We start from the raw sequence: 14,159 nt of genomic DNA, 5'->3' as shown, positions 1-14,159 counted from the left end.
GGTGTGCAATCACCATAGAAGTTTTCACTTCGATCGTGCGGTTTTATGCGCACAGTATTGGTCTGTTTTTTGGTTATGTTTATTGTGTTACTCTTTTTCCAACAATCTAAAGTCTTCGTCTGATCCGACTAGAAAACATTGTGTCCTCGGACAGTTGGAAAGAGACCAGTATCTTGTTTGCCACATTTGTGACCCAATTCCATGAACCACAATATAGTCTACAATTCAGTCTAACCCACAATCAAATCCAAAATTTCCGAAGGTCTCTGCGTTTCGACGTTCTGTTCAAAAACCTCCATGTACTGAAAAGATATCGGGAGAACCCAAATGATTGATTGACCAAACGAATTTCCGCGTGTCCGTTTTATCGTGGATAATGCAGCAACTGCACGGAAAATGTAAATGCGTGCCGCGCGAGGTCTGGGTTCGTGGTGGCCGGCCCCCGAAATCAGTATGCCAGATATATGGCGTAATACTTTCGCCGATGGAGAACTGCGACGGATGCAGAACGCGGGAATCGTAAAAGTTTTACTGCTGGGAAAACTCCTCGAGGCACTGTATTCCAGCGAGAAACGCTTCAAACTTGTTCCCCGTAAAATTCCCATACCCGGTACAGATGTAATAATGGAATATTCACGCCCGGGATATTGTTAAGCCACGGGTGTAATAAATAAATTCACGGTTTACGGTCGAGTTAGGATCCCCCTCGTAATTTAATCGTACGGAAAAACTGCGGGGGCTCGAATGAAGTTCGTTTTGTTCGGTGCCTCGTAAATCTCTCCCTCGTCGTCTCTTCAGTCGCTCAAAATTGTAACCATATTCAGAAGGACGAGCTGTCTTGGATGCAGACGGAGTGAACAAAGGAAGAAAAGTCAGCGAAACGGAAGTTATTTTATGCAACCCTTTTAATCCTGAGACCGCCAGCCCTTTCGCCGAGGGCCGAAGGGACGTATTTGTGCATTTATAGTCTATAAAAATCGTCCGGTGAAGAGAGCGGGTACGAAATTTTTATAGAATTACATATTTTATATTGTTTTCGAAGTGCCGAACCTGTCAGAGCAGGGAATAAAGTTTCATTTTATTCCGGCCCGATGCTTAAACGTAAAAGTGTGAATTTACATAAAAATCTAGAGTTTGTTTACGACTCGTAAAATTTGCGGCACTTTCGAAACCATACTGGTGCTGAAATTATACTTTATCGTACCACCGATGGAATTTTTAAATTATCGTTGATGCTGTATGTAAGCAGAGCACAGTTACAGGAACAAAAACAAGGAGATAAAGTATGATCACGTTTTTAATACATCGTTCTCGTTTAGCTTCATTCAAATTGGGAAGCTACAGTGCATCAATTCCTTCGTGTGGATCGAGAACAATATTTACCCACGTTCTATATTTTCGGTGTTGAATAGATCAAATTACGCTAAACTTCCTGCGGTCTATTTTAATTTCTCTAGATTTGTTTGAGGTTGCACTCTACGCAAATTGTGCAGCTACCATGATGTAACCAGGTAGAGAATAACTTCTTATGGTAACATACATATAAAGATTTAAAATAGAAATTTGATATCTATTTCCTCCTACATAGAGTGCTCTTTATATCAATAACTAAATTACTTAAATGATCTGTATATGTGCTCTAAGGAGAGAAAAAATTCATTCTCTCCTGAATGTTCAGTTTCAATTCCAACGATAGATTATTCCAGGGGTGCGCACCCTCTGTTAACAGTAGCCTAATTGCCGAAACAGTCTGTTTCTACTTCAACACAATGAACTTTCTTTTAATTCGCACACAAAAATATTAACAACTGGAACTACACTCCTCAAAAGAATTAAGGGATCACTTGTGCGAACCCGAAAAATTGGTCCCATTTTACGTGATCATAACTCCGTCAAAAGTTGTCGTATCAATATGGTTAAACAATGGTTTGAAAGCCTGAAACCTCTAGTTTCAGATGTTCTGTTTCAAATTGTTGCTATATTGGTTTTTTACAAAGTTATAGCGAGATGATGACAACATTGACGGTTAACAAAAATTTTGTGCAACTTTGCAACATCACACGGGGAGCAACAAATTTTTGTTGATAAATCGCGTTAATATCATTTGGAAGGGCTATCTTTCCTGTGTAAATTGTGTGGTTGTTGAATATTGTGCGATTTTTTTTCGAGTTATTCAACATTGAAGTAAATATGGGCATTTTAACTTTGACTGGCTCCAGAAAGTGAAAAAATTATCGTAGAATCTTGTGCAAAAAAGCAATAGATAGACCGTTTCTTTCTCTTCCTCGTTTCTGAAAATATGCCTAAAAAATGCACAATTCCCATTTTTCCTTTAACTCGCTGTATCTCGGCGAGAAATTATCGTAATACCATGGTCCAAACGTCAGATTGAAGCAGAGATTCTGTCGATTCGATTGAGTACCCCATGAACTCGTTGCCACAATTTTTTACCTATGGCAGCTATGTTTGAAATTAATGCTAGTCGCGCAAGTGATCCCTTAATTCTTTTGAGGAGTGTAGTTCCAAAAAAATAGAAAAACGATTAAAAAATAAAAGCTGCCATCAAGAGGGTGCAGCAGGGGGTTGTCGGGAAGGATTCGACGTCGCCATAATTTCGACGTGAACAAAAACGTCGTCCGGAAATTCATGACTCGGTTATTAACCCGCCTCGTTGCGTAATGTCGGCGCAGAAATACCTCGCGTTCCCGCGATCGAATAAATCACTCGGCCCCGGTAAACAAACAGCATCAGGGAACACGGAACGACGAATACAAGACGGTAAATTCACCGTAACGACCGGGTACGATCGAATAAGTTAATAAACAATGTCGAACGGTACGCAACGCGTTGCACCGAACGTAAAAGCGGCCAGATATTTTGCGAGTTATTACCACCTGATTGGGACGAAAATGATAACAGGCGCGGAGTGTAATTTTGTCAAGTTAACGGAGTGGGTAACGGGACACTGGAACTCTTAATAAGAAGCAAGCGCTGGTTGAATTTCAATGCCTTCGCTCGGCTGCTCGCGAGAATTATGTCCTCGAGCAGAGACCTTCTTCCGAGATAAACAGATCCCTGTTTCCAACTTTTCTGATAACAAGACTGCGGATGTTCGTGCGGTTTAACTGCATGTTTCGTGCTGGGAAACACGATAAGTCGTATAGAAAATTCCTGTCGTTTGCTGGATCGCTTCGAATAGCATGGAATAGAATGGATTGTAGGCGTCGAAAATCGTTCTGGTATACTTATCAGTGCTATTGTTATCGTATAATTTTTAGTTTAACACTGTTTAAAAACCTGGCATCAGAATTGTCGATATTGTTACTACACTGTCCAACAGCCAAAAAGTATTTCGATTTCCACTATGCGATTCTTATAGAGTTTTTCGCGCTGATTCCAAATGTGTCCTTAATTTTTCTCAAAAATTAAACATGTTTAAATAATCATAATGTATTAATATTGGATATCACTGTATTCGGGAAAGCCTAGAGAATCTCTTGCTGTAAAGAACAATTCAATATCTTTTATAATAACATCACACTATTTGTTCAAAGTTGAAAAATATGTATTTTTTTTAAACTCAATTTTATCAAAAACTGTACGTCAAGGAGAAAAATTAAGGACAGCAGGGTCCGCTCTAAGGGAGGGCAACCCGGACATTTGTACGGGGCGCGAAAATTTAGGGGCGCCACTTTGGCTGTAACTGTGAGAAAAATATTGATGTGATACGCAATTAATAGAAAATTTGCTTTTATTAAAATTTAAATAAAATGATTTGATTTTTATTGGAGATAAAAAATATGTACCTTTATTTAAAATATATATTTATATTCTTAAGGGGCGGCATTTTGTCTTTTTCTCCGGGGCGACGTAACCGTTAGAGCGGGCGCTGAGAACAGATTCTGAGGAAGTACAAAAAACTCTGAGAAAGTATAAAAACAACGTTGAAATTTGTCGGATCGTGTTATTTACAGAAAAACATGTTTCTGAAATCAAAGAACATACTGCCCGCACTGTTCCCAGCATATTCCGAGTTTTATAGTCAGTTTACCGGAAGAAGAGATCAAGAGAGACACCGACAGTCACGACAGTTGTCCATCTCGCTTCTGTAGCCCGCGAGTTATGACTCCGAAGCTGTTAGAATGGCCAGTTGTTATGGCATTCAACGTAACTGGATCTTCCAAGATAAAGATCCGGATCTTCGTTCGAGAGAAGAAATTTCTCGGGAAATGCGCCGTAGAAAGACTCTTTCACTACTCACGTGTCCTTTCATGGGGTCGTAGAGACGTTGAATGAGCTGCAGACAGGTCGATTTTCCGCAGCCGGATCCGCCCACCAGCGCCACTGTTTCGCCATGATTGATCTTCAGATCCAAGCCCTGTAGCACCTTCACATCCTTCCTGGCGGGGTACTGGAAGTGCACGCCCTTGAACTCGATCTCCCCAGTGGCCGATGAGAGTCTTTGGCCTTCTTTGCTCAGGCTGTCGATGATTGGTCGACGATCGAGCACCTGGAAGATGGCAGCGGCCGAACCTCTGGCAACCGCGAATGCTTCCAGGTGAGGAGACGTCAGACCCATGTTTTGAGCACCTGCCAAAACGCCGAAGAACACGATCACCAGCACGGCGGGCGTGTACTCCTTTTCGTCCTTGGGCCTGTCGTCCAGGATCAGCTGCACCCCATACCTGACATCAGAAACAGGAGGGAATTTTAGGTACACAATTAATAGACACCGCACGATCTTCGCGATTTCATGGCTGCCAGGGGAGTGTACAGGGAAATGGAAGGAACACAATTTTTAACTTTGGGACTTTGTTTGGACTAGTTAGGAGGTAAACATACTAAAAGTCCCCACTCCTTGGAGGTGAGCGGGATGCAGGGAGCACGTAGAAGGTCCTCTTTTTCGGTCTTCCGCTTATATCTCGGAAACTATGTGTCCTAGCGATAATACCATTCTATACAAAATTAAAGCTGACAATACGTGCTATAAGATTGATTGCATTCAGTTTTTCCCTATCTCACATAGTTTCCGAGATATCCGAGCTCAAAGTACACTAATTGTGAAAAAGAAATTTTGCCTCACGTGTTTTGCCTTATTTGACTAGTTAACTCTTCAGCACAATTAGTGAACTTTGAGCGCGAATATCTCGGGAACTATGCGAGATAGCGAAAAACTGAATCGAATCAATCCTGTGGCACATTTTGTCAGCTTTAATTTTGTATGGAATGGTATTATCGCTAGGACATATAGTTTCCGAGATATAAGCGGAAAACCGAAAAAGGGGACCTTCTATGTGCCCCCGATCACCTTCCAGAAGTGGGGACTTTTAGTATGTTTACCTCATCACTAGTCCAAACAAAGACCCAAAGTTAAAAATTGTGTTCCTTCCATTCCCCTCTACAACTTTTCGTTGACTGGACCATCTAGTGAATATAGTAATACCAAATTTCTGTATAATATCGAACTAGTTCATTCGGTTTTAAATATCGAAGTAAAACAACTTTACAAAGAATTCACCCCCGGGCCCAGTAGAAGTTGCTTAACCGAACCGATTCAACCACCGTATTCTTGCACCTCAAGGGCATTTACTTTAAAAATATAGTTGTAACTTCGGTGAATTTATCGAGAGTTATGTCCAATCCCCGAAGAGTACTTCTGCTACTGACGAGAGCTGAAAAGATTGGATCTCGGGGGTGCTGTAAGGTGAGAAAAGTTCTCTTTGTGGTTGCGACTGAATTACTAATTGCTGACTCACTGTAGATATAAGTATACTATAGATTGCTGGATTAATAGTTCGCACAAGTAAAAGGTTTCGAAATAAAAATCTTTCTATCTTATGTTAGGTCCAATGAGATGATCAACGTTGATCTTAATCAATAGCAACAACAATGTTCATTGTGAACTAACAAGTCATCCTGAATAACGTCATCTAATAGTTTCATTTAAGATTTAATGTAAAAGAAAATTTCTATGCTTTCTTTTGGTACAGCACAACTATTGAAAATCCTATTAATAGGCTTCCGGTAGGTAAAGTGTTAATAGAATACAGAATTCAATGATATTAAAACTGTTTTGAATAATGGTATGGCAATTTTTACTGGCGCTTCAGAGTCGCCATTCGAGTGCAAAGGGTTAACTGAAACAACTGCGGTTTTATGTGTACCTATTTGAACTTAGTTTTTTATGTAGAATCAACCTGTATATTTCAAGAAATAGATCTACTGAAATATTTCCATGTACATAATGTGTCTCTGCAGTTGTAATGCTTCGTTTTTATTTAAAACTTAAAACAAAGCGTCTTTTGACCGCTCTGGGAGAAATAATGTTAAATACGTATTAGGTATCGCGTCGTACCAAAAGGCAATGGCGTAGCTGATGTAAATGATGAACCACATAACACCACCGCCGACTCCGGACCACATCCCACGCCTAATGCCAGTTGTTTCGGCTGGAACCAACTTCTCCGCATATCTGTCGATCTCCTTCTGTTCGCCATTGAAGGCAATCACGGTCCTGATAGCACCCAACACTTCTTCAGCAACAGTTCCAGCCTGACCGTACGCATTCAACTCCTGCGCGGTTAGAGAGCTCTGCACCTTCGCCACGACCGCGGTGGCTATCACGATAATTGGCGCGCAACTCAGCACCACCAGCGTCAATTTCCATCCGTAAATGAACGATATAATGACGGAAGAGATGAAGGACACCATTAGGTACGTGAACACGCCGAGCTTCTCGCCGATACCGTCCTTCATCTTGTCCAAGTCCCTGCAAAACGCAATATAATACTGTCTCAATTAATTCCTGTTTAAATCATACATGTGTGCACGCATTGAAAAGTGAAATTGTACAATAAAGATCGTTTATATTCTTGTTCAAAAATATCTAATTAGTCATGAACAGACTGTTAATTTTTTGCACTTGTTGCAAAACTGTCAAAGTTTTAGATTAAATTTTTTGATAGAAGAGATATTATACATTTTCAAATACTCGTTTCTTCGAGCACACTTCGTCGTTACGAATTACTCCGCGAGTGTTCGAATAATCTGATTTTTCCTGCAAGTGTTTAGCCCATCGGGACCTCGGTCAGGCCTTCTGGCATTTTCTGTACGTCCACGGACGCAATTATAGAACCTGTTCCTATAACTTCCTGCCAGTTCTATCGAAAGTTGCCGGCGGCTGAAAATAACGCGAGCCGAGGGCAGCCATTCAGCGAATTAATTAACGTTCGCGTTATCTTCTGGGCCGTGCTCGGGTCACCTTGAAATCACGCCACGCTACTCGAATTAGAAACCGCGTTCGATTCCGAACCTGAGATTCGATGATGCTGGTCGATTCGATTTCGATGTTGCATCCCCGAGTCTTCCGATGACTACCGTTCGTTGCATAATAAACACGGAACCAGAGTATAAGTCCGTTGTTTGATCTAAGTAACAATCGCTTTTATCGCGCAGATAATGTAAATGTCAAGGTAACCCGTCCGTAGGCGATGTTTAGAAGAAAATCAATAGATTTTTCGCTTTTAATAAATTGATGAATTAATAGTAGTAATATATTTTGACTTATTTTTATATGTCTTTCTATATTTTGATGAAAAAAGAGCCGTTAATACTTCCTGGAGAAGGTTTGTCTAAGCCTCTGATGACTTTTCCATAATAATACGATCAATTATGCTTGGGAACATTCGCAGGTTTATTTCCTAGAAGTGTAGCTTGGCTAGAGGTAGTACTTTCTGTAGATTCATTAATATTTTCATTCCAACAACCATACAATTTCATTACTTTAATTCAATTGCCAAAAATGTTGATACTTCCTCGAAGTGTAAAAATCAAATGCTAAAGTAAACGATTAAAAACTCTAAACACTAATGTCGTGCAGGAACTGCTGAAAAATTCGAAAAACTGGGAATCGAGAAAGGGGAGTCGCGTTTCGGAAAGGATCCTTGCCGGGAATCGTAAGAAAAACTTGCAGCTGAACGATAGAAGGGACCTTCGACCCGGTTAGGGATGACTCAATTCGAGCGATCAATTGAATTATTGAACTGCTTGTCTCTCATTGACTTCCAATAAAGCCGCTGCGCCACGCTGAGGCGAACGGCAACATTCCGACGCGGCCGATGGCCAACGCGCGATCCTGCACGACGCGACGATCGAAATTGCATTAAGGAATCGCAGCAGGGGGGTCAGGGCATTTTCACGGCTACGTTCATTAACGCTTCAAACGGGCTTTTAATTCTCGGCCGTCGCCGTCAGCGCGCGCGTGGCGCGTCAGGTTCATAAAACTTTACTGCGAGCCCGCAGTGGCGCAAATAAAATTTACGTAATTGCCATTATAAATGAACGCGGGTCGCCGCGATGCGAGCCAAAACGTTTCTAATGCCAGACGATCCTCTGCCACAGCCCGATATACATATTCCGCGATGCTATTTGCGGCTGCCATTATTGTCGTCTGCACGCTGTGATCGAAGGTGACGTGAACCGCGCACGCTCGTTCCGGTATATGAAAAAATGACGAATGATAGTTAACCGTCACGACGATTAGCAAATATTTAGCAAGATTGCAATATACTGATCTTAATAAATGTTAAATGCTTTCGGCGCAACGGTTCGATCGTTTAAAGCATTTAACATTTGTTAACAGCAAATACGATCGAGAGAAGAAACATATTTATACTGATCTTAGCTGCAAAATTGCAACCGAACGGCAGACTTTGAGGTACATTGACGTCTCGGATACGTCACGCGTTTCTTACGACATTGTACACATTGACGTAAAATATCGTTTGATATTAAATACAACTACTGCCAGTAGAGTTTTCACCGTTGGGGATCGTGTGAGGGTTAACGAATATGTTCTTCTACAGCTTTATGTGCACTGGTATTTACTTGCAACCAATTTTCATACACAGGAACTTACTCGTCTAATTTCTAAGCCCTCAAAGTACCATGAAAACGGCGTTTTCATCCCGCCGGTTAGTCTATCCCCAGCTTCTGATTCGATTTCGTAATTACGATTTATTAACGCTTGTGCAACTCGCTTCATTGTAGCAGGGCCGGATAGTCTCGGAATAAACGGGGTTGCGTAAGTGGGACGTCCCCAACCGCGTCTTAATTAGCCGGTTATGAATCCCGCCTTCTTGACTTTTCGATAATTACGCGGAGCGACGCGACGACGAGGAACGAGAGAGAGAGAGAGACATTGTATCGAACGAGGAGAGGTTCGCGGGAACAGCCACCTGTTGAACGACCCCCATTCCCTGAACTTTGCCCGGCGTTTCTCTTTCAGCTCCCTGTCGCCCGCGTTTACACCCACAGACTTCGTGATCGAACACACGATACCACCCTTGAAGCTGGATCACCGGATCCTGCGAAAATACGGCTACTTAACGCGCTTTCGCCGGCACCGACGACGAGGGAAGTCCTTTGCGCGCTGAACTTTGTTTCGAAACGCTAGAACCGGCTCTGGATCAAGATAAGAGAAACTTTAATGCAATCATTTTCTCGAGACGCTTGAACTGACTGCTGATTAACAGCAGCTTTACGGAGCACTAAAAGTGACTACTTTAAATTACTTCATAAAAATTACAAGACTTTGTCTACCCAAATTTTCATTCATTTTTTTATAATATACGTAAGGAGGATAACTGATTCAACATACTTTAAATCAGAATAACTTCTTTATGAATGGACCAAACGACTTCAATTTCTCTGTAAGGCTAGGAGAATTAGTTTAATAAATGACGTCTAAATAATATTTTTAAAAAATGAATTTGGTCGGAATTGCGAAAGAAAATAGTAAAAATTGATTTTTACAAGTTAATGGATTGCAAAATTGATTTTTACTACTTTTTTAGCTGAGCCAATAACGAAAATTTAAAAGATATGTTTGGTCACAACTCGTATAAATTATATACGCTCTGAAAATTTCATTGAAATTGGTTAATTGGTTTACGAGCTATAAACGAACAAAAGTGGTAAAAATTGTAATTTTCCAAGATTTTCGGCCTTTTTACCACTTTTGGTCGTTTATAGCTCGCAATGAAATTTCCAGAGGGTATATAATTTATACGAGTTGTGACCAAACACACATCTTTTGAATTTTCGTTATTGGCCGAGCTAAAAAAGTAGTAAAAATCAATGTTTACTATTTTTTCGCAATTCCGACCAAATGCATTCCTTCAAAATATTTTTTTAGACGTCATTTACTAAACTAATTCTTCTAGCCTCACAGAGAAATTGAAGTCGTTTGGTCCATTCATACAAAAGTCATTCTGATTTAAAGTGTGTTGTATCAGTTATGCTCGTTAGTGTATATCCAAAGAAGTAAATATTTGTTGAATAATTCCCCATCTCAATTGTAAGTTACGGACTTATATTAATGTTTTCAGCGCACTGGTTCGATCTGATGCTACTACTTAAGCAATTTTACAAATTACCACAAAATTTTCAATATTTCAGTCAACTATTTAGACCATTTTCAAGAAAGATTTTCATATAATTGCGCCTGTAAAAATTACACTTTACATTAATTTTAATCATTTTTACAGACGCAATTATATGAAAATTTTTCTTGAAAATGGTCTAGACAGTTGACCGAAACGTTGAAAATTTTGTGGTAATTTGCAAAATTGCTTAAGTAGTAGCATCAGATCGAACCAGTGTGCTGAAAACATTAATATAAGTTACTAACAAGTTGTCGATCGAGATCAAGGAAACAGTAAGTTACGGATATTGGAACCCGTCATTTGGACGGGTCTCTAGCGAAAGTGTTGGGGTTGCTTTAATTATCGAAATCAAGATAAGAAAAATTTTAATTTAATAATTGTACCGTATATCTGGTTTCTGATTTGCCGAGAACATTTTCGCATATGAAAAAGTTACTCGAAATGAGCGGAAGAATCACCGCTCTCCAGGAAGTATTTTTGGAACGCCACGTATAAATAACCTGACGCGCAAAACAGAAATGTAACACCGGGTACGTAGTTGTACCGTACATTTCGTACGTCGAATATCGTTTGAGTCTAGCGGACAAGTAAAATCCTCTTGACAAATGATACTCACTCCGTGATCCTGCTGGCGAAGTTAGTGGACGTGTTGATGTCGTACCACGTCATGTCCTGTCTAAGGACGGAGCGCAGGAACATCTGCCGCACCCTTACAATTTGATTGGAAGCCGCGACATTCAGGAAGTCCACGGTGAACACGGCGAAGACGAACTGAAGGCAAGACAGTGCCGCTGAGGACACGCCGAAAGCAACCGAGTCATCATACAGCGCGGCCATTCGTTCCTCGTACGTGGCTTCGGGTCCTCTGCAACCGAAATTGCCGCGAATCATCAGAAACAAGCACCCCAACAAGGATGATAAAAGTAACCCTTGTGTAGCCAACCGGGCACCTATTTATTGCATTTCTTTCAACAATTTGTTAATGTTCCTCTGAGAACATTACAAAATTTCTCTGAATGTCCATTCTTTAATCGCTAATATATTAATTTATAGTCTTAAAATGAGAATTTGTGCAAACATGTTAAATACAAAAGGTTTTAAATGATCTATACATTTTGCTTGGCTACATAAGAGCTAAGGGGCCATATTCAAAGTATACAAGCTGATTTTAATAAAACTTGTGTGAGAAAAAGTCCTTAGAAAAACACTCTAAAAGAATTATTTTATTGGCCATTGTCCACATTGAAGGGGTGAAAACAGCCCTCAAAGTTGGGGGCAAGAACGTTATGACACGACTACATATTATATAATTCTTGATCAGCTCTAAATAAACTCTGTACAACATGATCAGAATTTACAAAATACACCAGTCGCAACTTAGGTTGAAAGAATTGTTGACGCATTTCACGCATACTTACAAGACCTTTCCTCCCCCGAACCACTTCATGATGAGGGTCGGTGTACTAGTGGTATTCTCCATGTTGCGATCCACCAGCAGTGTGGTGAATTCACCGTACTGGATCGTCGAGACGGGGATGCACAAGCCTGTCAGGGTTCCCATGATCAGGCCACCGAAGACCAGCATCAGCTCCCCGCATGTTGCAAATCGAAACTGCGAACAACCACGTGGCTCGAATGAAAATCACGCAACTGACATATTCTACGAAATCTAGCAAACAATACATTATTTCATTACGCTAACACTGTTGAAGATTTCACGATAGAAGAATTACTACAAGTTTGACAAAATATGTGCTTCTGAATGAGTTGCTCATTTGAAAATAGAAGGGTCATTCCATGCCAAATGGATCACTTTTTCCAGGCACCATCGTCGATTTTGTTCTAAATGAAATATGTTGTAGTCCATGTGAGATTAGGGGAATTGAAAACTTTGAAGGCCTGCCATTTCTAAAAAAATTCGAAACCGGCAAAATGATGACTTAAACTCCCCCCCCCCCCCCTCATTTTACATGGACTACAACATATTTCATTTAGAACAAAATCGACAATGATGCCTGCAAAAAAGTGATCGATTTGACATGGAATCACCCAGAACTTATTATCTAGGCAGATAACAATTGAATTCGTGTCTGGAAGAAGGACAGATTTCTTAAATTTTATAGGAGCCTAACTAGGAACTCATTGTACTTTAACATTTAATAAAACAAACCGTAAAAAAAGTCATTCAGTTTTCCGTCTTTTTCCAATGGAACAACAGCCATCATTGCAATTCACGTTTGAGTTCAAAATTGCGCTCCTATAAAATTTAAAAAACCCATTCAATTGTTAATCTATCGCTTAATTGCCCGACTGATACCGTGAAATATATTCATAAAGCACGGCTCAGCTTAGTCATATGTCGCGAACTAGTCGAAAATTTCAGAAACATATTCTCCGATGATTTAATGCGGCGAACTTCTGCTTTTCCGGGAGATTTAACCGGGAAAATGAATATCGGTCTGACTCGGTAATTAATGGCTAAGCGATTCGAACGATTGGAGACAAAAACAGGTCTCCATCAGTCGACGGGGACACCGCATCGATCGACGACAAAAGGAATTGTGGGAGGAAAGGAAAAAACACTTACGAGTTTGAAGTAAGGCACTGGTGGCAACGTGGGCTCCGGCGCGACCGGTTTGTCGTCCTCCTTCGTTTGCGGTGGCACGAACTCACTGTGGACAGAGATCATTTCGTGTGTTCGATTCAGGTCGTTCTATGTAGTAATTAATCTCCTTTCGGAGCAAGAAATGTGTGTAACAGAACATTCCTTTCAGTGGAACGAGATTTCTGGCGAAGAGCACTTCCGATTCTTTACTAACAATGTGTTTGATGAATTTCGAACTGTTAGATTTTCAGGATTTGATAGTTCAACTACCAGGAAAATTGAAACGACTCATTCTCGATTTCTGTATTTTTAATGTTCACTCCAATGAAATATTTAGAATTCAAACGAATACGTCCCTCTTTGCAGAAGTTTAAAAAAGAATTGGACACTCAATACATGAACATTAAAAAACTGAAGTTAATACAATTTCTGACATATGATTTGATGACTTTTAGAGATTTGCTCTAATAATTACTGAACTCACAAAAGTGTTTTTGTACGGAATTACGATATATGGATTCTGAAATGTCATCTAAAATTTTGAATCGGAAAATGAAGAATCGTGTTTGTCCGCTGGAAGTGCTCTTGCAAGAAATGTATACTAGAATCAATAATGTTTATAAATTTATACGATCAGTTCCAGTCCCTAGGACGAGGATTCGCTTAACAATTCCCACACATTTTTTTACTAAAATCCTGATTCGGTACTGGGCTTTCTCGCTTCTATTTCTTTATCTCTATTTAACATTCATCTGTAAGAATTTTATTCGTACATCGGTTTGCCATTCTCTTGTAGCATATACTCAGTTTCCTCTTTATCCTTCTCCGCATCTTGGAGCGTGTCTGAAATGAAATATAGACGGTACCGTACACAGAACATCCTGCAAACAATTGTTTTGTGTGCGTCGGGGGTGGCGTTAACCAATTCCGGTCCCATGTCGAGGCGGACCCGACATTCTATTATGTTCTTATCACTAGACTGTGGATCTTTATGCGTCCATAACTTTCTACAACTATAATCTACTATAATATTCTACTAAATCAAGCTCGCCGAAACACAGTTAACCCTTAAATGGACTTTCAAAATGTACTTTGGAAATGCAATTACA

The 14,159-nt window shown here is 40.2% G+C and overlaps 1 protein-coding gene across 7 annotated transcripts in view; it reads right to left on the bottom strand.

The window, feature by feature from the left end:
- Mdr49 (Multi drug resistance 49) overlaps nucleotides 1–14,159 on the bottom strand; it is a 151,596-nt gene that overhangs the window by 20,157 nt on the left and 117,280 nt on the right. For 4 of the 7 annotated variants that reach the window (XM_076434216.1, XM_076434223.1, XM_076434243.1 and 1 more), the window contains 6 exons: nucleotides 13,824–13,893; nucleotides 13,033–13,117; nucleotides 11,864–12,057; nucleotides 11,062–11,310; nucleotides 6,356–6,769; nucleotides 4,262–4,685 (listed from right to left, as the gene is read on the bottom strand). In XM_076434216.1, coding sequence (XP_076290331.1) covers nucleotides 4,262–4,685; nucleotides 6,356–6,769; nucleotides 11,062–11,310; nucleotides 11,864–12,057; nucleotides 13,033–13,117; nucleotides 13,824–13,893 — 1,436 coding nt within the window. The remainder of the gene's footprint in view (nucleotides 1–4,261; nucleotides 4,686–6,355; nucleotides 6,770–11,061; nucleotides 11,311–11,863; nucleotides 12,058–13,032; nucleotides 13,118–13,823; nucleotides 13,894–14,159) is intronic. The other 3 variants (XM_076434252.1, XM_076434271.1, XM_076434262.1) reach the window with 1 other exon arrangement.

This window comes from Lasioglossum baleicum, chromosome 1, assembly GCF_051020765.1.
Source record: "Lasioglossum baleicum chromosome 1, iyLasBale1, whole genome shotgun sequence".
Lineage (NCBI taxonomy): Eukaryota > Metazoa > Arthropoda > Insecta > Hymenoptera > Halictidae > Lasioglossum > Lasioglossum baleicum.
The sequence above is the reverse complement of the archived record's forward strand: the minus strand, read 5'-3'. Positions and strand labels throughout refer to the sequence as shown.